The 26,020-nt window shown below is 36.2% G+C and overlaps 1 protein-coding gene across 1 annotated transcript in view; it reads right to left on the minus strand.

Moving 5' to 3' along the window:
* LOC150104933 (bestrophin-4-like) overlaps positions 1 to 26,020 on the minus strand; it is a 115,169-nt gene that overhangs the window by 9,761 nt on the left and 79,388 nt on the right. The window contains exons 7-9 of the mRNA XM_090395433.1: positions 21,696 to 21,773; positions 16,772 to 16,924; positions 10,207 to 10,287 (exon numbers count right to left, since the gene is read on the minus strand). Of these exons, the coding sequence (XP_090251559.1) occupies positions 10,207 to 10,287; positions 16,772 to 16,924; positions 21,696 to 21,773 (312 nt within the window). The remainder of the gene's footprint in view (positions 1 to 10,206; positions 10,288 to 16,771; positions 16,925 to 21,695; positions 21,774 to 26,020) is intronic.

A 26,020-nucleotide genomic window follows, 5' to 3' on the forward strand; every position in this document is an offset into this window, starting at 1 on the left:
GTTTTTTTGGTAGTTCTTTCAAAACTGCCTCCGCAACTTTTACACATGCTTTCGAAATGGCGGCCTCCTAGTGGTTTCTTGAGCTGAGGAAACAGCCAGAAATCGCACGGTGCGAGATCAGGACTGTATGGAAGGTGTGGTAGGATATCTATGTTGTTCTTCTGCAAAACGTCCACTACACCACCAGCAATATGTGGCCTTGCATTATCGTGGTGCAATAAGAAGCCATTCTTCAGCAATGGATGCTTCCTTTTGACATGCTGCACCACTGTCCGTAAAACATCCACATAGTATGAGCTGTTTATAGTATTCCCGAGTTCTACAGCATGTTGGTAAACAATGCCTTCGTAGTCAAAAAACATTATGGTCATAATTTTACCAGCCGATTTTGCAGTTTTTGCTTTCTTGGGGGTAGGCAAAGATGGATGCTTCCATTCACTGCTTTGTTGTTTCATTGTAGGGTCATAGTGATACAACCAAGCTTCATCTGCTGCAATGATGCGTTTTAAGAAGTTGTCACCTTCTTGTTCCGGTCTTTCTTTCCATTCTGTGCACACATCCACTCGATGCTGCATTTGCTCCGGTGTCAAGAGTTTGGGAATCCATCAGGCGCAAACACGTTTCAGTCCCAAATGTTCAGCCATGATTGAGTGAACACTTCCCATAGAAATATTCAGGACAACATGCAGCTGGTGTACTGTAATTCTGCGATCCTCCTTGATGATAATCGCTGCTGTGTTGATCATTGTCTCTGATGAACGTTGAAGGTCTTCCCTCACGTTCAAGATCTTCCACATTTTGCCTTCCTTCCTTAAAAGTTTTATGCCAGCGACAAACACTTGCCCTCAACATTGCTTCATCGTGGAAAGGCTTAACGTATCATGTTAAAAGTGTCTGATGCCGATTTTTGCAAACGCACACAAAATTTAATCGCATAACGCTGTTCCAAGGACATTTCCATTTCGACGACTGGTCGCGGCTCGTTGGCGTGCCGAAACAAGCTTGCGTTTAGTCACGTGACACTCTGGCACATCAGCCTGTGTACGCCATCTATCAACCTCTTTTGTTAATACAGACAGCAACATTTCTTTATTCCACAGAAATTAATATTGTGATGAGTGGTTTCGCGACAGTAAAATTAGTTTTATTACTTATTGAACAGCCCTCGTATATAAAAATCTTCATATTTAGCAAGATTTAAGTGCTTTCCATATTGATTAGAGTTATCAACATATGAACATTGTTCCCCCTGTCCTAATGATACAATCTACATTTGATATCTCTTAAGAGTGAGGGTGTCTGTACATCAAAAATCATGACAATGTACAGTACTCCATAAAATCACCGACTACTCCTATTTTCAAATAATCATTAGGGCCAAAACTGACCTACTGGGATGATACTATTTTAATGTTGAGAATGTAAATTTCTCCCTTTGAAAATACCAGTAGCAAATACTACATATATATTATTATTGTTACGGGATACTCTAAGGAGTCCTGACTCATCGTGGGGATCCTAAACATCATGTCATGCACTATTCAACATTTGCACAGTATCTACCATACTTTACTTTAAACTCATTCACAGTCATAGCACCCACAACAGACTGGCAGCTTATTCCACTCATTCATCACTCACCAAGCAAAAAACCTAGTTCTAACACCCTTGCTCACTACACTTACTCAGTTTTCCCAAGGATTGCCCCTAGTTCTCCCACCACAAGACCCGTTCTGAAAAATTTCCTCTGAATTAATCTTGTAAAAACCCTTCAGTAATTTGTATGTCTCAATCATATCACCCCTTCCACCTATCAACCAGTTTCTGTAGCCCACAAATCTTCAACTTGTTCTCGTAGGGTTCATTCCAAACCTGCTACCATCTTGGCAACTCACCTCTGGATCCTCTCCACTTCTCCCTTGTCGCCAAGAAACCCTGGCAATCAGATCTGCAGGCAGTAGTCAAGATGGGGTCTTATCAAGGCTCAATAAAGAGGAACAATAGCCTACTTGATTCTACTCAAAGTATTCTTCAGTAACCAAGTAATCTGATGAGCTGTTGAAGCCACTTTTGCTATGTGTCCCTTAAACTTTAACTCCCTATCTCTCTAACATTCTCAAATCTCTGGCTTCGTCAATTTCCTGGAGTACAGTTCCACCAATGTGGTATACAGCTGGTAATCTTTTCATCCCAAAATGCATAACATTACACTTTGCCACATTAAACTGACATTACTTCTCCTTTGCCAAGCTGCCAGTCTCTCCAAATCATCCTGCAAAATTTTAACATCTGTATTAACTATTGCTCTACCCAATTTTGCCTCAATCGGCAAACTATTGAACAGTTCCTCTCAGATCCTTTCTTCTTCTTCTGCAATTTTTCCCACTTAAGTAGGGTCACTGTTTGTGGCGAGTCTCCTCCACAACCTCCTGTCTTGGGCTGTAGCCACATCCAAGTTCTTCTTCCTCAAGTCCACCTCCACCATCTCTTCTTTGGCCATCTGCGCTTCCTCTTCCCCTGCACATCCATCTCATGACCTTTCTTCCCACATACTCTTCCTTCCTCCTCATCAAATGACCAAACCATCTCAACCTTGCCTCCTGTATCTTTGCTCCTAAGTTTGGAACTTTCACCGTTTCCCCCCCCTTACATAATCATTTCTCAGACGATCCTTTCTGGTCACACCGCACATCCACCTAAGCATTCTCATCTCTGCTACCTCCATCCTGCTGATGTTATTTTTCCTCAGGGCCACAGTTTCCGTAGCATACGTCATAGCTGGTCTCACTACTGTCCTGTACATTTTGCCTTTTAAGATTGATCGGTACCCTCTTATTCCTTCTCAGCTTCACCATCCTCTTTCATTGTTGAACCTAAGTATCTAAAGTCACTGACCTTCCTGATGACATTTCTTTCCAGCTCTAGATCTGTCTCCTGGCTGCCATCCACTTTGCAACACATATACTCTGTCTTACCTCTACTCAGTCTCATACCTCTCTCTTCCAGTACTTTCCTCCAACTTTCCAGTTTAGCTGCTACTTCTTCTTTTGATTCTACACACAGCACGATGTCATCTGCATACAACATAGTCCAAGGTGCGTCTTCTCTCACCTCCTCCGTCACAATATTAAACATGAACAGACTTAATGCTGACCCTTGATGCAAGCCAACTGTCACTGGAAAACTTTGTCTCTCCCAGGCAGGTTCGAACTCTTGTCTTCACATTTCTGTACATCTCCTGCACCAAACTAACATATTTCTCCGGTACCTTCCTTTCCCTCAAACACCTCCAGACTTCTTGCCTTGTCATCTGTTGTCTATCGACCAGGCATGAAGCCAAATTGCTCCTTTGCAATCTCCACCTCCTTCCTCAGTCTTCCATCAAGAACCCTCTCTAGGATCTTCATTGTGTGGGACATCAACTTTATTCCTCTGTAATTCTTACAGTCTTGGGCATCCCCTTTACTGTTGTAGATGGGGACAAGAGTACTTTCCCTCCATTCCTCAGGTATATTTTCCTGTTGACAAACTTTTATTAACAGGTCCCACAACATGTCAATTCCCTCTTCCCCTAGTGCCTTCCATGCCTCCACCAGGATCCTGTCAAGGCTTACTGATTTTCCATTGTTCATCCTCTTTACAGCTTCCTCTCTACTAATGTTCTGCACCATCCCCTCATTAGGCTCCCCATCTTCTCTGAGAGTCTTTGCATTTTCTTCATTTGAAAATGCCCTCTCAGATTCTTTCCTATATTGTTAATGTACAAATTAAACAGTAGTGGTCCAAGAATGGAACCCTGTGGCATGCCACTAGTCACAGGCCTAGACTCTACTCCTGAATAAACTGCTCTCTGATATCTCTCCAACCACCCTCTTATTAACCTCACAAACCATATATCCATCCTAACGTGCTGCAGTATATTAACAGTAATGTAACTGCTTCTAAATTTTGCAACCAACTTCCTGTGCCTTTTGTATTTGGCTCACTTTATATTTAAAATTTGGGGATAAAATCATTAGTATCTGATCTGTATCCCCTATCTCAGCCTTGAATCCAATGTCCAAATAGTGAGTTTAATAAAACTTGGTATTTAGGATCTTTAAAATTCACTGAGCTATCTGAATGCTGGTTTAAATTGAAATGCTGCTTATTAGTTAGGTGGAAGAATTCAGCACAGTACTATATATATGGCAAAGAAAAAATAAATCATGTTAAGGGTTCTCAAATTTTGTAATACTGAAGTCCCCTGAAAATCTAAATGACTTTGTGCAAGTCACTCCTGTTTCTATATGAGCAAAACTAATGATTATATGGATGACATTAAAATTGAGCAATAAATAAATAACTCAATAACTTTAGTTAACTATTTCACAGGAAACAAAAATATTAAATTTAAAATCTCATTGTTTAATGTTAAGGATTAGTTTGCTGATGGTGCATAATTTTTGAAATTTGGGTTTCATTATCAAAATAACTGCTCATTTCTCATCAACTTTCGATATTTGCTTCTTCAACAACTGCAGAAAATCCTGATACACACAAGATGTTATTACAAACAGGTTCAATATATTCATACCCTTCCTTAATAACTCTTATACTCACAGAAATAAACTCTCTACAACTACCTCTGATCCAGAATATTTTAATGTGTTGATACACCATTTTACTACTTGTACATCCTTAATCTAATTCTCGCTGATGAGACCTCGATGAAGTCAAAGCTGGTCTGAGTAGTGAAGCTTCTCATAATGCACTCAGAACATCCAAAAGCATGTGTGCTTTGCATTACGGGATACTGAGGCAATTGATGTGAAGTCAGCCTTTATACACAATTGGACTAATCATGAACTTCAGGTGCAAATTTCTTTTGCTTATGCTGGGGTTAATGGTTAAAATAAGAATATAATTTGTCAAGTATAATATACTTTGTTACTATTACTGAAAAGAACTGCTACCCAATGCTGTTAATTATTTTTTGGTGATGGTCTCAATAAAGGTGAAGTTTTTAAGGAAGTTGGGCATAAAACTAAGTCAGAGTTTTCAAAGTGAAGACATCTTGCATTATTGTCATTATTTTTTAGTTCAATCATTTAATTTGATCTGTGTTGGAATATGAAGGACAACAGCAAAGGGCTTAGAACCAGCTGGATCTCCTCTGAACAGCTATAACAATTGGCAAAACCTTCAGGAAATTCATTTTAAAGCTGATGAATGATGCTGACAAATTTTTTCAATATCAGTCAAAACCTGGCAGGATGAAAGATTCTAAAGCAATTTGACAAAATATAAAATGATCAGATTTTGTTCCTGTTTATTAGCAGCAGTTAATTTCGCTTCAAAGGTTTGAACCTTCAGACTTAGTAATTTACCTTTTCCTTCAAGTTTCAAACTTCAAGTTCAACTTTGGATTTGAAGACTTGTAGATTGTGCTCTTTAGAAAATACACAAGAAAGACTATTCAAAAAACAGCAAAGAAAATAAAAAGAATAAATGTAAAAAAAAAAAATTGTTCTGTGAGTTTGGAGTTGAACTGTGAATGGATGAACAGTTGTCACATACTTCATCAGATTTAGAAGAGTAGGGGGAATTATCTATGCCAATTCTGATAAAGTATTCATGAAAATGTGTAGAACAAACTACAAAAACAATGACTGTGTGAAATGGTAAAAAATGTCATTAATTCTGTGTAACAAGTTAAGTTCACTATTCAACCGACTATTTTAAGAACTCTTAGGTGTACTACCTCAAATGTCAAAACAGTAATAAAAGATTGACCAGATTAAATGCTGTTATGAAATAAAGTAATGCCTTGGGTGAAACAGGATACTTTTAATATACACTCATGCCATAGGATTGAGTTTAGACTAACCCCCCCCCCCCCCTCTAAAAAAAGAGAATTTGTCTTGTCTAGAGCTTGGGTGTTTGTTCTCAAAAGTTAGACTGAGAGAAAAGGATTTTGCACAAAATAAAACAGGACTGTTTTACTAGTACAAATTAAAATGATTATCAGAACTCCATCAAAAAAACAGTTTAAAATCAGAATTTATGATTGCAGATGTTGATATTCTGAAAATTTGAGATCTGTTTAGTTAACAATTCTTATTGTTAAATGAGAAAGAGGAATGCTGTGTACTGTCTTGGATTTGCAGTCAACTTTAAAAGGTCAATGATATACAGAAGACAAAATAGATGAAAGAACCTTGTCTAACACACCAGCATTAGTTGCAAAATTTGAGGATAAATGTTCATTCACCATCATAAGCAATGGTGAATGGATATGATGGAATGTTCAGAGAAAGCTCACAGTCCAGATGAAGTGCATCAAGCGTAACTACTTAAGATCCCCCCCCAAAATAACTTTTCTTGCCATTTGTCCAAAGATGAACAACCTAAACAAAAAGATCCCTTGTTGATCAATTGTGGCAGAATCAATACTAGTTGGGAGGACTATGTTGCTTAAAAGATGTGACAATTATCTTCTCCAATGCTTTAGAAAGAAATATATTATAGGTATATAACCTTTCATTGGGGGGGGGGGGTAAAAGCCAGAGCAATTATGAAACAGTTAAAAGGAAAATTATTTGTAGCTAAGTAAACAATATCGTATTATGTGGATGCATGTGATGCTTAGGTTTTCATATCAAGTTGATTTAGTTTACACTAAAAAACTTCATAATGGGGGAAAAAAAAAAAAAAAATCTTACTTTGCATACGATTTTTTTTTTTTTTTTTTTTTTTTAATCTTACTTTGCATATAGTCCGCGCGGTTAGCCTAGTGGCTATGCACTTCGCAACCATATGCCTGGGGAAGGAGTGTCCTAGGTTCGATTCCAGTGGCTATGTGCTTCGCAACCATATGCCTGGGGAAGGAGTCTCCTAGGTTCGATTCCCGTCGGTGACGTGAGGAGCTGAAAGATCTTCCTCAGCCATAGCCAAGTTAGCCAGTCTTGGGCGTGGACAGCAGGGTTTTTCCCCAGTTTATTCTGGGGTTTTTCATCCTGCAAAGCAGGCAAACTGGCCTTGAGAACTCAACACTACAGGCCATAGGATACACCGGGGCATAAGGCTGACCACCTTATCCTGTAAGCGGAGTGAGGTCCGATGATCAATGGACCCTCGACACCGCAAGGTAAAAGAGGGTATAAGGAAGATGATGATATACTTTGCATACTATTACTAATTTGTAGCAAATTGCTTAAGCAAATTTATTATAACCACCACTGCCATCTCTAGTGGTGAGCGGTCACTGCTGCATGTCACCAGAGAGAACAAAATTTAAATCCCATCTTGGTTTTGCTAAATTCTCTTATTTCATAACATTTGGTTTATAAGCAGACTAGTTCTGCTTATTCCATTTTGCCATCTTGACTAGTAACTGCCTTAAGACTACAGTGAAATTATAGTTAACACTTTCTGTTTGCCTTTGTAATGGCAATTTTCATACCATATTTGTTACAGAAGTTAAGACTAAAAGACTTAACTAAAAGTTAAGACTATCCTTGATTTATTTAAGAGATGCATCACCTGCATAAATTGAACAACAGAGTTTACCTCCTTCAATTCTAACAGTTGATTTACAATGAAAGTACAGAATACATACACTGCTCAATATAATATTCTATTTATACCATATAATTTCAGTGTTTTGAATAGCTGTGTTGAATAGCAGTTTTATGCCTTTTCCAGATCTACAATACTTAAATACAGTTCCTTATGTCCCACACATGAATGGTTGGAAATAGTACATCACTACGATGAGAGGTTAAGGAATTCTTTTATGTAGCCCAGAAACCTGCTTTAGAGAACAAACATGAAACTTTTTCAAGTAACTTCAGGTGTTCAGTAAGCAGGACAGTGATCTCCTACCTAAAGACAATCACAAACATATATAATCAGGACAGAATCTGAACCCACATCCTGTTAAAGTCGGTATATTGCCAAATATTTTTCTTTCACTATTTTTTCTTAAAAGTCTGTTCCTGATAACCCTTATATGGCATGAATCCAGTTGGTTCTTCCAAGTTTCTCTTCCACACTTTTTCTTCTAATTACACGTCTATAAATCTTCACTTCCTTCAGTCGGAAAGACCTAGGTTTGATTCTGTCCATGACACGAAGAACCTTTATCTGGTCTCTTTTGATTAAAAATGAGTTAGCCAATCTCATCTCATACAGAGGTAGAGGATTTTTCACCTGGAAACTTTTAAACAGGAAAACTGGCCCCATGAACACACACACAGATCTACAGCCATAAATACTTGCCCTTAGGGGATTCAGTAGAGAAATGATGGGCTGGCTGCATCAATTCATCATAAACCCCCTAATTAAGGGAGTCCACCCATCCAGGATGGATGAGAAGGCAAGGGAGAAATCTTCACTGGTACTCAATTCCTATGTAATTCACTCACACTTTTATTTCCCATTTTATAGACAGGTATACTATGAAAGCTCTGCTCCAGTCATCCAGAATTTGATCTTCTGCACCTCTGACTTGTAATGCAAGCCACTGTAACATTTTATACCATGATATCTGAGCATTTCTTTGACTACCATCTACTCCAGCTCCCTTTCTTCATTAAAACTAGAAACAAAAGAAGACTGTAGCTGAGGTTAGTATACAAAGAAAATGGCAGGAAATCTTTCACTAATAACAGAAAAAAAAATTGGCAGGAATCAAACAAAGAAAAAACCAATGCATGAAGACGTACAAATGCAAACAATAATGGAAAACATAACAAGAAGAGCATGAAACTAAAAAATTAAAATGCAGGATGTTCAAATTTCAAAATGTTACAGTAGTTTATTAGGAAGATTTTAGGTAAATGACATTAAACTAAATATGTGCATTGTACCATTAAAATGAAGAATAACCTGGAAGCTTCGGGTTATATTTTGCAAATATTTTTGATTCAGCAGCCAGTCTAATTTATAATTGCTCATTTATCCAATTAAGAAGCTGACCTGCAGATTTCATCATATTGGTGTATATTAATATATACTCCAGTGCCTTTCTCCTGAATATTTATTTATTTATTTTATGACTGTTAACCTCATTTTGGTTTTTATTTTATTTATTGTAAAAGTAATAATTTTTATTATTACTTTTACAGGAACTGAAGATGATCAATTGTTCTTATATTTTTCTCCATTTCTAAGCTCTTATTAATCTTCAGAACATTTTGTAATCTTCATGATATATATCTTCTAGGCTTTCCATGACTTAATTATTTTACACGTAACTTGGCTTCCTCTCACATTGTTTTTGCATTTTTTAAGGACATATGCCGACTTACTTACATGCCTTGAACTACTGATATGATTTCTTCTTTTCTAGATGCTTTAAATGCCAGCTTTTAATATCCACTCTTTACCAAAGGTTGTGAATTCAAATCCCATTGACAGACATAATTGTTTGTGATGGCCTAAGAAGATGATGATGATTTTCATTATCTAGCATGAGACTATTACTCTGCTTACTAGGATTTGAAATAGCTTAAAATATAAAAATAAAAATGCTCTGTGTTGTCTAAATGTTTCTGGATTACCTAAAAAACACAAATATCTATATAAAATCAATAAAAACAGAAAAACCCTTAGCCAACAAAGAGTGCTAATGTACTATATGAAAATGTACTATATATTTACAATGTTTCATAAGTGGGAATCATAAAAAAATAAACTTATTGAGTTTCACATCTGATATTTTAATCCTTCAAGAAACTATTCCATTTCTCTCCTTCTGGGTTAGGCTCAACGACCCACAATTGGCTTCTTTTAAACAATGCTCTGATAGGACAGTAAATTTTTCTATCTTACAGAGCAGCTGTCAAATGTCCAAATTCTTCTGCCCAATTACAGGATAAAAAACTCAAATTTCCAGAAAGGGAACCCTTCTATCTCTGTATGAGACCAGCTAATTCAATTTCAACTGAAACGTGCAGATAAAGATTCACAATCCTAGACTACATTCAAACCAAGATCTTTCTAACCAGGGAAGCTTCATTATTTGTAGTAATGAAGACTTCACAAAATCTGGCTGAAAATTTGGCCTCTAATAAAAATGTAAGTACTTTATTCTGTTTTAATCATGTCTTATGTATTCTACAAATGTATTCCTTCATTTGTAGGGTTAAAAATATAAACAGTAATTCGTATGAAAGATTCAATGTTGTCAAGACATTACAATCACCCAAATTAAATGCTTACCTGTAAATTACGATCTAAGCACCAATTGAGTTCAAAATCATCATCATCTTCACCAAATGGGTTTATGAGTTGCTCTGCCACCTATAGTATAAAGAAATATTTTAATAATGAAAATTTCACCAAAATCAATTATGAGCATCATAATTGATTCTTGGAATTATATAGCAAGTCATATACCTTTCAAGTGTTTAGCACAGATGCTATTTCTCCAGAAATCAAATTTCTGCACCCCCCCCCCCCACCCACATTTCAGAAACATTAATTTCAAAGAGGTTGGCCAACTATGACACATTCATTACTATTACTAAATTACTTAAGGAATTGACAACATAGATAAGAATATAAATTAAATTACACTTTAATAAATATTTCCGATATTTCGGCAACATCACGTTGCCATCTTCAAAAGGAACTTGCAAAAAAGGCACATGCACATAGGCACTACAACACAGTAACTGAGAATGAAGTGATGAAGCTATTCATCACTTCATTCTCCTAAAAGTCCTGATGGTGCCCCCTAATGGGCTAAGTAGGTGTTCTTGTTGGGCTGAAGGTCTGCTGATGTAAGCCTCACAAATTTGGGGCAGTCTTATACAACCAAATTTGTTGAGGTTTGGCGAGTTTCTTAGGGATGAGGCTGATTCCATTAATAGTCTTTCGAATTTATATTTGCTATGGTGTATTACTATAGCTTTCTTCCATTGTATTTTGTGGCATGTATCCAGAACATGGTCTGCAAGACCAGAGTGGCTGTACTTGTGAAAACGGATGTAGTCCTTGTGTTCCGAAATTCTGATATTCGCTGTCCTGCCTGTTTGTCCAAAGTAAGACAGTTTACAGCTGCAAGGGACAACCCCCCCCCCCCCCCTCACAACAATATGGAGTGGTGAAAACACTATACAACAGGGCTAAACTAATCTGTTCTAACGACAAGGCCGTAAACACTGAACTAAATCACATCCTCAACACTTTCTCAGCCAATGGCTAACCCCCCAAAAAAATCAAAAAAATATTGAAACCAACAATTTACAACCCCCCTCCCCTCCACAACAACAATTATTCTAAATCCATCACCATCCCCTACATCTGAGGCACCTCGGAAAAAATTACCAAAATCTTAAAAAAACATGACTTGACCTCCTGTTACAGACCATATAGAAAATTGGCATCCCTTATCCGCTCCACTAAAGACCAACCACTTCCCCTAGACCTACCTGGTGTATACCAGGTCCCTTGCAGCTGTAAACTGTCTTACTCTGGCCAAACAGGCAGGACAGCGAATATCAGAATTTCGGAACACAAGGACTACATCCGTTTTCACAAGTACAGCCACTCTGGTCTCGCAGACCATGCTCTGGATACACGCCACAGAATACAATGGAAGAAAGCTACAGTAATACACCGTACAAATACAAATTCGAAAGACTATTCATGGAATAAGCCTTAGCCCTAAGAAACTCTCCAAACCTCAACAAATTTGGGAGGCTTACATCAGCAGACCTTCAGCCCAACTTAGCCCGCTAGAGGGCACCATCAGGACTTTTAGGAGAAAAATAGCTTCATTCTCAGTTACTGTGTTGTAGTGCCTATGTGCACGTGCCTTTTTTGTAAGTTCCTTTTGAAGATGGCAACGTGACATTGCCGAAATATCGGAAATATTTATTAAAGTGTAATTTAATTTATATTCTTATCTACATTGTCAGTTCCTTAAGTAATTTAGTAATGCATAACTAACGTATAAGCCTGTCTACAAGAATTCATTACTATGCATGAGTCATTATACAGTATAATCATTTTCAGATACATAAGATATACAGGGAACTGCACAGCAAGAAAGAAACAGAATAGATAACCAATAAATGGAATGCAAAGTTCAAAAAAAAAAAAAAAAGGCAACTACTTTGGCAAATGTAGGTTTGTTATATTTAAGTCTTTCCCAAAATTCAGAGACGGACCTTATCTAGTCCATAAAAAAATAAGTCTTAGTTCTATTTAACTAGTCAAAAAAAGTGACATATTTAGTAGAGGTAAGGTGAAAACTTTACAAATCATGTGAAATCCACAAAAATATGAGAATCATTTAGTGACTTTATGTGCCAATTTCAAGGGCATTACCTTAAGAAATATTTTAAACATAGATCACATTTTCAATAGTTGTACAGCTATGGCTCTTTTAAATATAGCTTAAATTGGAAAAGTATAATTATTTATTGTGTATTGGTGGGAGGAGGTTTGCAATTAATAATAATAAAAAACGTAATATAGGTTTGGTGATTTATTATTATTATTTATATGGGCACTCCATGGAGTCAAAAGACTCATCACAGGAGATCGAAGATAGAAAGTGATAGATTCGATCATGAGATTTGTTCTTGTCAATGAAGGCACTATTTTGAGCTTTCTAAGAGCAAAATTTAAACATGATAAATGTAAAAGAGAAACAGAAAAAGGAGATGGTGGCAGTTGTTGGAAGTAATGATTTAAGTAGTGAAAAATATACTAAGAGATATGAAAGGATTATTGGAAGAAGTGACAAAGAAAAGTGAGAATGAAAACTGTTGGCTTATTGCCACAACACAACAGCACTGAGCTGAGCAGAGCTATGATACCAATGATTCAACGAACAGGCCATGGAGAAGAAATGGATGGGTGTTTTTTTGGTAGTAGAAAAGACTTGTAGAAGTGTGTCAAGCTTGCATTTGAACAATTGACATTTGGAGACTGAAGAAATTAACTGTTTTGAAACAATGCAGTCAAAGAAATGATCATCATAGGAAGGATGGTGAGAATGTGTGTAAGTTCAGCTATGGTATGCAAATAACAGTAATATGAATGTAACTGAGTATGATTATTAATCTGGCGAAGGAATAAAAATGAATGCTTTGGGTTCAGACTTTGAGAATCTGTAGATGGAAAAGAGAAAGTTGCCTAATGAGCCAAACAAACAAACTTTAGATTAAGTATATGAAAAGCCAGGAGGCAACTCATGTCTATATACAAATGCCAGGAACATCAGAAACAAAGGAGTAGAGTTTGTAGAGATCAACGTAGAGACCTTGGAGAATATGTTCTGGTTTAGCCCAAGATTACTGGCCTTAGTGAAACCTGGCTATTAGAATCAGATGTAGTAATTGGAATTGAGTGCAAAGGGTATGGTATTTTTAAGAAGGACAGAAGAAGAGGGGAATACTACTAATGATAGATGATTTATGTCCAGTTATAGCAGAAATTCATGAGAGCAATAATAGTAGTTATGTTTTGTGTAGCAATGAGTTTGAAGCTATCTAGTGTGAAATCAAGGCTAACAGGTGGTTCAGTTGCTATGGACAATGAAATAAACAACTAAATTTTTACATTTTAAAATTTTAAATTACCCTGATGGGAATTAAACGAGTAAATTATGAGTTGACTTCATTAGCCTGTTGCAAGACAACTTTCTCAAAAATCATGTGAAAGAAGGAACTTGAGGTCAAAGAGTATTCAGATCTGATCATAGTCAGAATGGGTCCTAGTTAAGAGGTGTTCATGCTGTCCTGGGAAGTAGCTAACTATATAGATGTTCCAATTAGAACAGGTTAAATGCTAAACTACAAAGCTGGAAATTATGAAATATTCAGGAGAATACTATCTTTGGTCTCATGGTATCAGTTAATGAATGAGAAGCATTGTAAAGGTGCTTCACAGTAAGGTAGTATCTGAATGTTTCCCTAGAGTTAGAAGAACAAATAAAGTGGAAGTGAAATGAAGATGCAGTCTTCTTAAGCAAGAGATTCATAAGAAGAGGATGTGGAAGTGATGTCATGAGAATAAGTGCAAGATGAGTTTTGAAATATATAAAGAGCAGACCATGAAAGCATTATACAGAGAGCTAAACTAGAGTACAAAAACAAGTTGGGCATACAGGCTAAAGGCAACCCAGAAGAATTTTACGGCTATGCTGCAAGTAAAAGAAAAAAATATTAATGTGGAAGAATAACTTTAGTGAATGCAGATAGTACCCTTATCACAAACCGATGAGATTTAGTGAGCAGTCATTTATGTACATAACAGGGTGCAACCACTAGATTGGATAAAGAAAGCTGTTGAATAACCTGGAATCAATTTGGCAATAGCATTAAATGAGCTATCAGCATGTATGCTGAAGGAATATTCAGCCAAGCTGGATTGACCTGTGATATGTTTATATAACTTGAGTCTCAGCTCAAAAAAAGATCCAAGGAATGGAAAGAACGTATGGTAGTCCTGCTGTACAAGGGAGGCATAAAAAATGGATGCTTCAAACTACTGACTTATCAATATCTCTAGATTGGTGGTGAAGATTTTAGAGAAGTTAGTAAGAACTTACATACAGAAATGGGCTGACCGACAAGCTATACTTGGCGAAGAACAGCATTGATTTACTAAAGGGAAGTCCTATTTTTTGCAATTTGTATGGGGGGGGGATCTTAAAATTAGACTCACTCCACTCCTTCCTAACACACTTAAACAACCAACACCCCAGAGTCCAGTTCACCTTAGAAAAAGAGGAAAACAACACCCTCCCCTTCCTAGACACTTTAATCACCCGCCAGCTTGATGGATCTTTGGTTTTCTCTGTTTACAGAAAACCCACCCATACTAGCAGATACATTCACCAGCAATCCCCCCCCTCACACACACACAACAATATGGAGTTATAAAAACACTATATAACAGGGCAAAATTAATCTGCTCAGATGACAAGGCCCTAACTACTGAACTAAACCACATCCACAACACTTTCTTAGCCAATGGCTATAACCCCAAAAAAATCCAAAAAATACTCAAACAGTAAACCACAACCCCCCCCCCCTCCCCCCCACACAATAAAGATTACACCAAATCTATCACCATCCCCTATATCTAGGGCACCTCTGAGAAAATAACCAAGATCCTCAGAAAATATGACCTTACTTCTTGTTACAGACCATATAAAAAGTTGGCATCCCTTATCCGCTCTACCAAAGACCAACCACTTCCCCTAGACCTACCTGGTGTATACCAGGTCCCTTGCAGCTGCAAATTGTCCTACTTTGGCCAAACAGGCAGAACAACAAATATCAGGATTTCAGAACACGAAGACTACATCCGGTTTCACCAGTACAGCCGCTCTGGGCTGGCAGACCATGCCTTAGATACCCACCATAGAATTTGTTGGAAGAAAACAAAAATAATACACCGCAGGAAGTTTAAATACGAAAGATTATTCAAGGAATCTTCAGCAGCTATAAAAATCGTTCCTAACCTCAACAAATTTGGGTGCACGAAGATTTTAGATTTGGGAGACTTACATTTTGAGAACTTCAGCCCAACTGCCAAGTCAACCAAATTAGCCCACCAGAGGGCACCATTAGGACTTTAGGAACAATATTAGTTTCTTGCTTTCTTCCTCATTTGCTTTTGTTAGTGCCTGCATGCACATACCATATCTTTATGTTCCTGAAGATGGCAACGTGACGTTGCCGAAATATAGAAGTTATTTATTAAAGTTACCTTTAATTAATATACTTTATATGCGTTGTTAATTCCATAAACTAATTACCAGTTAAGGCACTTCATAGAGTACCACATAAAATTCTGTTGAACAAAATGGAGAATATGAAATAAGAATATAAACTACTTCAATAAGCAGGTAGTTGAAGGATAGGTATCAAAGTGGTTTATGGAGGAGGATGAATCTATCAGATTTAAGGTAATCTGGTCCTTCTGCCAATATTGTTCAATCTATATGTGAATGATATGGGGAAGGACCTGACAGGTGCTCAATTGTTTGCCAATGATACAAAGATAAGAAGGGAAATCAAGGATGCTATTGATATATATAGTACTTACAGAATAATTTGAATAAGTTGGAACAGTAGGGAAATGATAATGGCTGTCCAATGTTAGTAAGGGTAAAATTATAGACTTTGGCATGAGATTTCCAATGGCATTTTATGTTGGCGGGATTATGTTACATTCCAAGAGACCAAATATGTACACTAGAGAGAGAGGATGTTGTGCAAAGAATAGTAACAAAAATAACATCTGGATTATGAATGTAGATTTTGAGGACAGATTGAAAGTATGTGGACCACAGAGAGAAAGATTTGGGGGGGGGGGGGGGGGGGATATGAAAGAAGTCTATAAAACATCTGAAAGGGTGTCATAGGTTATCAAGGAGGAAACTGTGGAAATCAAGTCTGTGTGCAGTTAAGATGTGAAAGCTAGATTAGCTAGATTTTTCTTTCACAGCAGTCCTTGAGTAAAATAGGTTGTCTGTTGAAGTAGTGAGTGCATTTAGTGTGAACAAATTTAAATGAAGATATGCGGGTGATGTATGCCTTCCCTTTGATTTCTTAAATCACTGGAGATGTTGGATGATAATAAAAACAGCTTTATTTCACCAGACAGAGAAGGCCAAGATATTACACCATTTTCTGTAGTTTTTGTATCTTAAAATTACAAATTAAAAATATTACCATGCAATTTTAAATGCTTCAAGTTAAAATGTTTAAACATGAAAAGTTTAATGTTAAAATATATTACTATATAAAAAATGGCTTACCTTAATCCAGCCCATATAAAAGAAAAATTGAAGGATTGTGAAAATAGGTACATAAAGATCAACTTCATGGCCAGGATAACCCTTGTCAGGATCCAAGTACTGACGTCCCATTACAGTAGCCAAAAAGTAAGTATATATAGCAAGAGTTACAACCTGTTTTGAAATAAATAGATACACATTAAATTATGTAGAGATGAAGGTGAATTTTTTGAAATTGGAAAAAAAAAAAATCACATGAAACTTTTTTTTTAAACAAAGCCAAGGATAAAAAAGCAATGCCACTCCATAAATAATGTACTTTAAAAAAAAAAAGTATTTTAACAAATGAAGTGGTCTAATAAATTGTAATAAATGTAATCTGCAGTAAATCAATTTACTGCAAGTTGAATACATTTCAGTTACATAGGTAAGTGTTTTCTGAAATAAATTACAGAAGTACTGCTAGAATTAAATTTATAGGAGTGAATATTAAAGTAATGAAAAAGTTGATGAAAGGTAAAATACAACAGTGGGTGGATAGCCATGCAATACTCTACAAAGCTATGATGCCTACTAAAAAGGATAGGTTCTGTCTTAGTAACTTATGCACATTTTATAATAAATGTGACAGCAGAATTGAAGGTAATGGCTACACCATGATACTGATTGACTTTCCAAAGCATTTAACAGAATACCACATGGAAAACTATTATTATGAAAACTGGAGAGGATGAGAATGGATATGAGCCTAGTAGCATGGATAGGAGGATGGCTGATGGACAGACACCAGAGAGTAGTATATGGTGGGGTCTAGGATAATGATGGTGGATAGCAGAGTACCTCAGGTTCGGTACTAGGACCACTACTCTAATTTGTATATCAATGTCATAGGGAAAGATTTAAGAGGGAATATTCAGCTGTTTGCTGATGATGAAACTGAGAAGAGCAACAGTTGATAAAGGTTATGTATCCCGCAGGATGATTTAAATAAATTGGCACTGTGAGCAGTGGATAATGATTGTCAATTTAATGTTGCAAAATATAAGATTATGCAATTTGGGTTGAAAAGGTTGCATATAGTGTATCATATTGATGGTATTGGTTTGCAGGAAATTGATGAGGCTAGGGACTTGGGGATAATGGTGGACAAAGAGTTAAAGTTCAGAAGGCATATTGCAAAAGTTGATAAAATAACTCATGAATTACTTGGACATTGAAAAACACGCTAACACGTAAAGATAAGGAAGTTATCATCTCTCTTTATACGGCTATGATTAGGCCACATCTTGACTACTGTGCACAGATTTGGTCATCTGGGTTTCTTGGGGATTAGGAAGTGGTCAAAAAGATTCAGAGATGAGTGATCAAGATGGTGACAGGTCTGTGGAATACTCCCTACGAGGGCAGGTTGAAGATTTGTGAGTTACAAAGTTTAGTTGATAAGTGGAAAAGAGGGGACATGATAGAAACTTTTAAGGTATTAAAGGAGTTTTATAAAAATTGATGTAAGTGAAATTTTCAAATATGACAAATTGTCAGAGAACTAGGGGCCATCTGTGGAAGGTATGTAAGAGTGTGGTTAGTAGGGGTGTGTGAACAGTGGTGAGCGAGTGGAATGGATTGCTAGAATTGATTGCGAGTTCCCTGACAGTGAATAGATTCAAGGATATGTGTCTATGATGTTGATTTGGATCTCCTGCAATGAGTCTCCATACTCCATGGAAATGCTATAAATAATAACAATATAAATAAATATATTAATTGTTCCTCAATTATAAAGTTGTAACTGTGCATGGCTAAGCAATTTGTCAACACTATTAAACTGATAACTTTGTTAAGATATACTTTAACATCAGTACTCATACATGATAATGGATTATAAGTATTTGTGAATACATCCAAATACATTCAGAGAGAGAATTTTCCAAGGCTAGCAGATAATACAAATATTAAAAACAGCTGCACAAAAATTTTTTAAAGAAGCTGTTGCAATAAGAGAACAGGTTATGCATGATTTTGGCAAAGTTAATTGATTAATATGCAGCAAAAGTTAGATGTGAGAAAATTTTTCAAATGCCACCTATAATACATGGTTGTTTGCAATATATCCACTCAAGGTGAATTTTTTTTTTTTGATATCTGACCCACACACAAATGGTCAGAATTAAACAGTACATGGAACAATCCTTGAGATGAAAATGAAACGTAAGGAACTGGCAGAACTTATCCTCTGAGGAATTAGTAGTTTAATTTCTCATGAAATTTGTCAGAAGTACACGGAAAATGTAACATGTAGGTTAAACATTGTGGTGGGGTATAGGATGGAAGAAGAACTTAAAAAAAAAAAAAAAAGGGGGGGGTCAAAATATTACCTCTTCAGAGGAAGAGGTAATATTTTGATCTCTGTATTTTTCTGAAGTTAAAAAAATTTTGAAGAAACACCATAATATACTTAGGATCATTAATAATAAGTAGAAAAAAAAATACTAGGTAACAGTAGCATTTATTATATTCAAGGATTCTGGGTTATCTTTACAATAGCTTATCACAAGTTTTTTTCTTTGTTCTTTAAGATCTTAGTGATACACTAACCAGAAATATAGTACAAAAAATTATAAAAAGGTACTTAATTCAAGAAGACTGATACTTCTTGAAAAACACATGAACAATACATGGAAAATGAGCACTAAAAACAAATCAGGAGTTAATAGATACATACATGGATTCTAAAAACAGTATTATGTACAGTACACACACACACACAGACTAATTTGACTCCTTGGTCCATCAACTGCAAGAATAATCAATTGCGTAGCTGTTATTTATATTTGTACAACACTGTTAAAGTTATTTACATATTGTACAATTCCAATATGAGCATAATAATATACTTATCCTAATAAAAAACATTTTGTTTCAACATTTGCAGCAATTAGTAAAGGATGATAGCATACTGTTTCAGTTCGTCAACTACTGATGAGAAGAGATACATGTTAAACACTGACAATTCTCCAAGAAATAGATGCAGTTAGATTAAGATATGTGAAACAAAATGGAACTTTGGTGATTTGTTGAAGAGTAAAGTTGTATTTAAACTATAAGTTATGTAAGAGTGCAGCACACTGCCATGCTGAGAAACACAGTCAAGATAATTATTTTTAAATTTGTATCATTAGTAAATTTCACAGTAAATTAATGCATGTGAATTTTCATCAGCTGGCATGGTACCACAGACATTACTGACTGGAAGCCAGAAGTGACAAAAAAAGACCATGTTTTGTATCTAGGATTCATGGTTTATTTATAATGAGTCCCAGAACAGGGAAGATTCTGCAGGAATGTATGGTAATCTCATTGCACAAGGATAGTGCAAAGATCGATGTATTCAATTATCAATCAATCAGTATGTCAGGAGTGGTGGTGAAGATTTTGGTAAACATTCAGAAATGGGTTAACAGCGAATCTCTGCTTTGCAATGAACAGCATGGGTTTACTAAGGGAAGGTCATATTTTAACAACTTGCTCATATTCTATAATAATGTTACCATTGAACTAGACAAGGAGAATGGATACACCATGATACTTTTGGATTGCTAAAGCTTTTGATAGAATACAGCATGGAAGATTGCTGCATAAATTGGAGAATATGGGTTTGAATTATAAAATATTAGCATGGTTAATGAGGATGGCTGTCTGAGCGATATCAAAAAGTGGTATATGGGAGATGTGAGTCTGCAAGATTTAAGGTAACTAGTAGTGTACCACAAGGATCAGTCCTTGGTCCACTGTTCTTCAATCTGTACATTAATGATATTGGGAAGGAATTGATAAGAGATACAGCTATTTGCTGATGATGTAAAGATAGAAAGAATAATCAGGAATGTTGTTGATATGTAGTACTTCCAGAATGATTTGAACAGGCTGGAAATGTGGGCATTGAAAAATGGATGTTAGTTCAGTGTCAGTCAAACTTTACACATTGTCAGTTTATTGTAATTTACTGACAATGTTGTCATTCTTTTTTTTTTTTTGTTTATTTTTAATTTAAAAAATAAAACAAAACAAATTCATGAAGTGTGCTATATGAGGTACTGAATTCAATATTATAAATTAGGATTGTGCAGAAAAAACTGATGAGGCTAAGGATCTTGTAGTGTTAGTAGACAGGGGGTTGAAGTTCAAGAGGCATGTAGCAAAGATTGCAAATACAACTCAAAAGATAATTGCAATGCTGAAACGAATGTTCACATGAAAAAATAAGAATGTCATTTTTCCTCTTACAAAGCCTTGATAAGACCTCACTTGGACTAATGTGTGCAGGTCTGGTCTCCTGGTTTCAGTTGTGATTTTGATATATTGGAGACAGTGCAAAGGAGAGTGTTAAAACTGATATCAGGATTGTGGAATACTGATTATGAAGACAGATTGAGAATTTGTAGACTGCAGACACTAACAAACAAGAGAAAGAGGAGTGAAATGATTGAGAATTACAAACTTCTGAAAGGGTCATACAGGATTTCAGTCAATGAAATATTCATTATGGAGGGAAGGGAAAGGACAAGAGGGCATGAATGTCACTAAGAAGGGTATAAGGACTAGATTTTCTCTCAGAGAGTGGTGCATGATTGGAATGGATTGCCATTGGATGATGTGTCTGCAAGCAGTGTGAATGAATTCAAGAATAAGTGTGATAGCTGGTGTGTGTATAATATGTGGTCTCCCCTGAAGGAATTCCAGACTCCCTGAAGGTATCTCTTAATAATAATATCAGTGCTACTTTAAAGGAAATTCATTGCAGCAAGTCTTCAACTACAGAAGTATATTTTATATGACATTTAATTATATTTGCTTAATAAATCAAAATTAGACAGATCATTTTGAAACTCTATACTTTTAGGAAAATTATTTTCAATGTATGCATGCAAATTTAAAAGTGATAAGTTACCTGTGTATAAACAAGAGGTATGCTAATCCAATCATAACTAAAGAGCATTCCACAGTTGCCACGAAAAACATGCATCTCCTGGAAGAAATCAAACATAAAGTAATACATTTAGACAGCTTTGTATTTAATTGTTGTCACTCATTTTTTGTTTATTTTTAATTTACCAAACAAAAGAAAACAACAACAACAAAAAAAATCACGAAGTGTGCTGTATGAGGTACTGAATTCAATACTATAAATTAGGATTGTGCAGAATATTCAGTTTTGCTTTGGATTCAGTTGAATCCAAAGTTTGGCATGCTTTTCAGATCTGAATTTGGCCAAATCAGTAGAAAGATTTGGTATTTGTATTTGGCTGCCCGAAGCAGAAAAATTCCTATTATGTACATAATAACAAACCCAATTGGGGAGAGCCTCCCCTTATCTTGTGTGACCATTCAAATACAAGTGTTTCCATTACTAATGAGTAAACTTATTCCACAGTCTTGGCACTAGTTACTTGCATCTTTCTTGAAAGTTTTATTCAGATGTTAGAAATATTTATGAAGAAACTAAATGCTGCTCTAAAAAAATGGTGAAAAATTCATTTTCCTATATCATAATTTGTCCACACGGTTAGCCTAGTGGCTATGCGCTTCATAGTATCCTATAGTCATGTTCGTTGAGTGTGGTGGATCGTCCAATTTGTTATTGAGCATTTCATTCAGGATTTAACTAGGATCTAAAAACTCTATAAAAAGGAAATGCTTGTACATGGGTGTATGTGAAAACTTTAACGTATTAATATTTTATTAACAGAATTTTGTAAGTGACAAATTGTAAACTGTCTTTTAAATAACATACCAGAGTCAAAAAGGTCTTACTGAAAGTTACTTTAGAAGGAGAAAGATTAAGCCAAGTCCACTTTAGCCTAATCGGCTTTTGAACATAACCCCGGGGCATCGCAATACGAGGTCCGAGATACGTGTGCAGCACCCACATGATGGGAAGCATTTTGGGGAGAAGCGTAGGGGAGTGTGCAAAAAAGAGTCAAGTGTCGTGAGCAATCAGTGATGTAGTTGGGAGAGCAGACAAGGGGATATATATATATATATATATATATATAAGGATTTTGCAGCAAAAAGAACTCTCTCTGTCTCTCTCTCAGTCCTCTGTTCTTCATGGTGTCTCTCTCACAGCTGTGGGTTCCGATGGAAGCAGTTCATGCCAATGACTAGAAGGATGGTCAGCAATGGCTACAAAGTCAGGTAGCGATCCGTTTCAAACATAGCAGCGGCACAGCCATGCAGCCAGCGGAGACTGCAGCTTTATGCAGTCGTACGTGCCTATCCGTTGAAGCGGATTGTCGCTAAAGTTATAGGAGCAGTTGTGGTTCGCGATCGTAATCACTAGTGGTAGGAAGTTGGAGGAAATTACAGATAGCAGACCCAGCAACCTAACCAAAGGGAATCAGCAAAGATTGATGTTAAGCCCACATGGTCGGTAACGTAGAAACTTTTATTGTCTTTTGTACTAAGAGCAGGAGTAGAGCGAGTGAAAGTGCTAACCGTACAAGTGATAGGATCTTTTTATAACTGTCTGGACTATAGTGTTTTACTTTGTAGCTAAATGTTGTAATTTTTGAAGTTCGTTGTTACTAAATTATGCCCATGTTAGAATTTTCGTATATTGTAGCCTAATCTGAGGAGCTGAAAGGTTGTTCACTTATATAACTGTGATAAGTTAGATATTTAAGTATCTCACTTAAAATGTTTTCAACAGATTAATTGATCTGTTGAAAACATTTTAAGTGACTATTTAGTTATAATGAGATAGAATGTCTGAGAACTTTTGAGATTTTCTTTCATGAACAAGTCATTATATGTCTAAAGCAAAGTTTGATCTCTCTGTGTACAACACCTTAGCATAAAATAAACGTTTTGCTTTCTAAAACCTAAGAATCTTGCCTGATTTCTCACATCAATGTACCACTTGCTAAAATCAGAACCTGTGTAAATTCAAGTGCGGGGGAGGGGGGGGTTACGACTGCTGATTAAGGAATAAACTAATAGAGTGTATTAAATAATAGATTCTAATGCCTTGGATTATCTGCGTGTTAACTCTCTGACAGAAATACCTTTTTTGCATAGGAATCAAGATGACGCAGCTGTATTAACAAATAAATTTTTCTTGATTCCGAAAATAAGCTAACTCCAGAACTGCAACAATAGAAGAATTTGGCTCTCGCCCAGGGCATTCTCTTCGTCTGCAAAAATAATACACGTGATCCGTCAGAAAGAAAGATATCTGATAAAATCCGGCTCTAAGACTGAGCACTGTAAATTAGTGGCAGGAACAGGAACACATGAACAATTCATCGAAAGACTAAAGAACTATAGATAAGAATATAAAGGACAATAAGGCACAGCATATATGCAAAATACAAGAATTAACAATTATAACAGATGATATTACAGATTCATCTATATTTTATAGCAAAACACGAAAACAAGCAAAAATAAGAAATGCAGAAAAATGTTTTTCTTACTTTAGAAAATTTGAGAAGTTTATGTTCTTAAAAAAACCCTTTTGTAAGTTTTAAGTTTCTTTCTACATTTGACTATAAAATATGGATGGATTCATAATATCCTCTATTACAGTATCTCACTTATTTTAAATTGAAACATCTCAAGATTGGGGTACTTAAGGGTCAAAGCTGTAAAACTGAGAGGAGACCTCCACATAGCCTTTAAAGGAATGCGGAGAACCGACCAGGGCTTCTGACCAAATGTCCAATACTCACCTTCTCGTGGTGCACCCTGTTGGGTATCTACCTGGATACTGAACGAACGAGGATGAGCTGGCAATTTGGGGTTTAGCCGGCCAAATTGTATTCCTATTGGTTAAACCAAAATACAAAATGATGGTACAACATGACAAAATTTCATGCTGGCTGGGGCGTCGCCTGGTTAAACAAGGCCCCCATTGTTTTTGCCAGGGAACCAGGGCGAACAGCGAAAAGTCAGCTACTGGAACAAATCTGAAAACACACCCGAACACAACATCACCAGAGTTCAAGATCGGTACTATCAACATAAGAAGCCTGAATGGCAAAGAAATGGAGCTAGCAGAGGGATTAGACAAGTACCAGATCGACATAATAAGGGTGACTGAAACAAAAAACACAAAAAGTGGTGAGATCTTTCTGAGCAATAAATACAAAATGTTATATTCAGGCAATGACAATCAAGGAAAAGAAGGAGTAACCATGGTATTCAATACAAAATATGAGGCTCATCTTCTTGAATGGCAGGCAGTGTCAAGTAGAGTGATTTGGGCAAATATAAGAATGGGGAACTGGACAATGAGACTTATTTGTGCCTATGGTCTCACAGAAGGTTCTACTAAGGTAGAAGTGGAGGAATTTTTTAAGGCTCTAGAGAAAGCTACTGACGCAATGAAAAAGGAAAAGATGATCCTTGTTGGGGATCTAAACAGCAGAGTAGGAAGTGAATGTCAGACATACAAAAATGTTTTAGGAAAATTTGGAGAAAAGAGAAAAGCTAATAATAATGGCAAATACCTGTTGGATTTCTGCTCAGGACATGGACGGGTTATTACTAACACCATGTTCCAACATAAAAATGTGCACAAATTCACATGGAGAGAAGAGGCAAGGAATAAGAAAAGTGTCATTGACTATGTTATTGTTGATAGTGATGTTTTCTCCCTGGTGCAGGACACCAGAGTGTACAGAGGATTTGAAATTGGAAGTGATAACTATTTAGTCTTGAGCAGGATAAAATTGAATTTCATATTGAAAGAATGACATGTAAGAAAGTTTTAAAGCGAATAAAAGTTGAGCAGTTCTCAGATGTGAACTGTAGACTAAAATACACAAAGATTATTGAAGGAAAAATGAAAGAGTTTGAGAACAGGAACCAAACCTTGGAGATTCAGTGGCAAGCCTTGAAGAAAACCCTGATTGATTCAGCTAGAGAGACATGTGGTGAAGTTGTCTGCAAGGATAGAAAAATTAGAACTCCATGGTGGACACAGGAAGTTACAGGCAGTGAAGGAAAAGAAGAAAGCATATCAAAAGTTCCTGGCAAATAAGTCAGCTTGTGCTCTTAGAGAATACAGAGACAAATGCTAGAATGCTAAACACTGTGTAAAACTAGCTAAACAAAAGTCATGGGAGGACTTTGGCAAGAATATAGAAAATAAATATCAAGAAGGTGGCAAAATATTCTGGAGGTTGTTGAAGAAGCTTAGGAATGGAGGAAAGAGTGCTGTAAAAGGAGTTAGAGATGATAAAGGTGACATGAAAACTGGAGAAAAAGATA

This window comes from Typopeltis vanoorti, chromosome 7 (genome assembly GCF_054136105.1).
Source record: "Typopeltis vanoorti isolate ZY-2024b chromosome 7, IOZ_Tvanoo_1.0, whole genome shotgun sequence".
In the NCBI taxonomy this organism is placed as follows: domain Eukaryota; kingdom Metazoa; phylum Arthropoda; class Arachnida; order Uropygi; family Thelyphonidae; genus Typopeltis; species Typopeltis vanoorti.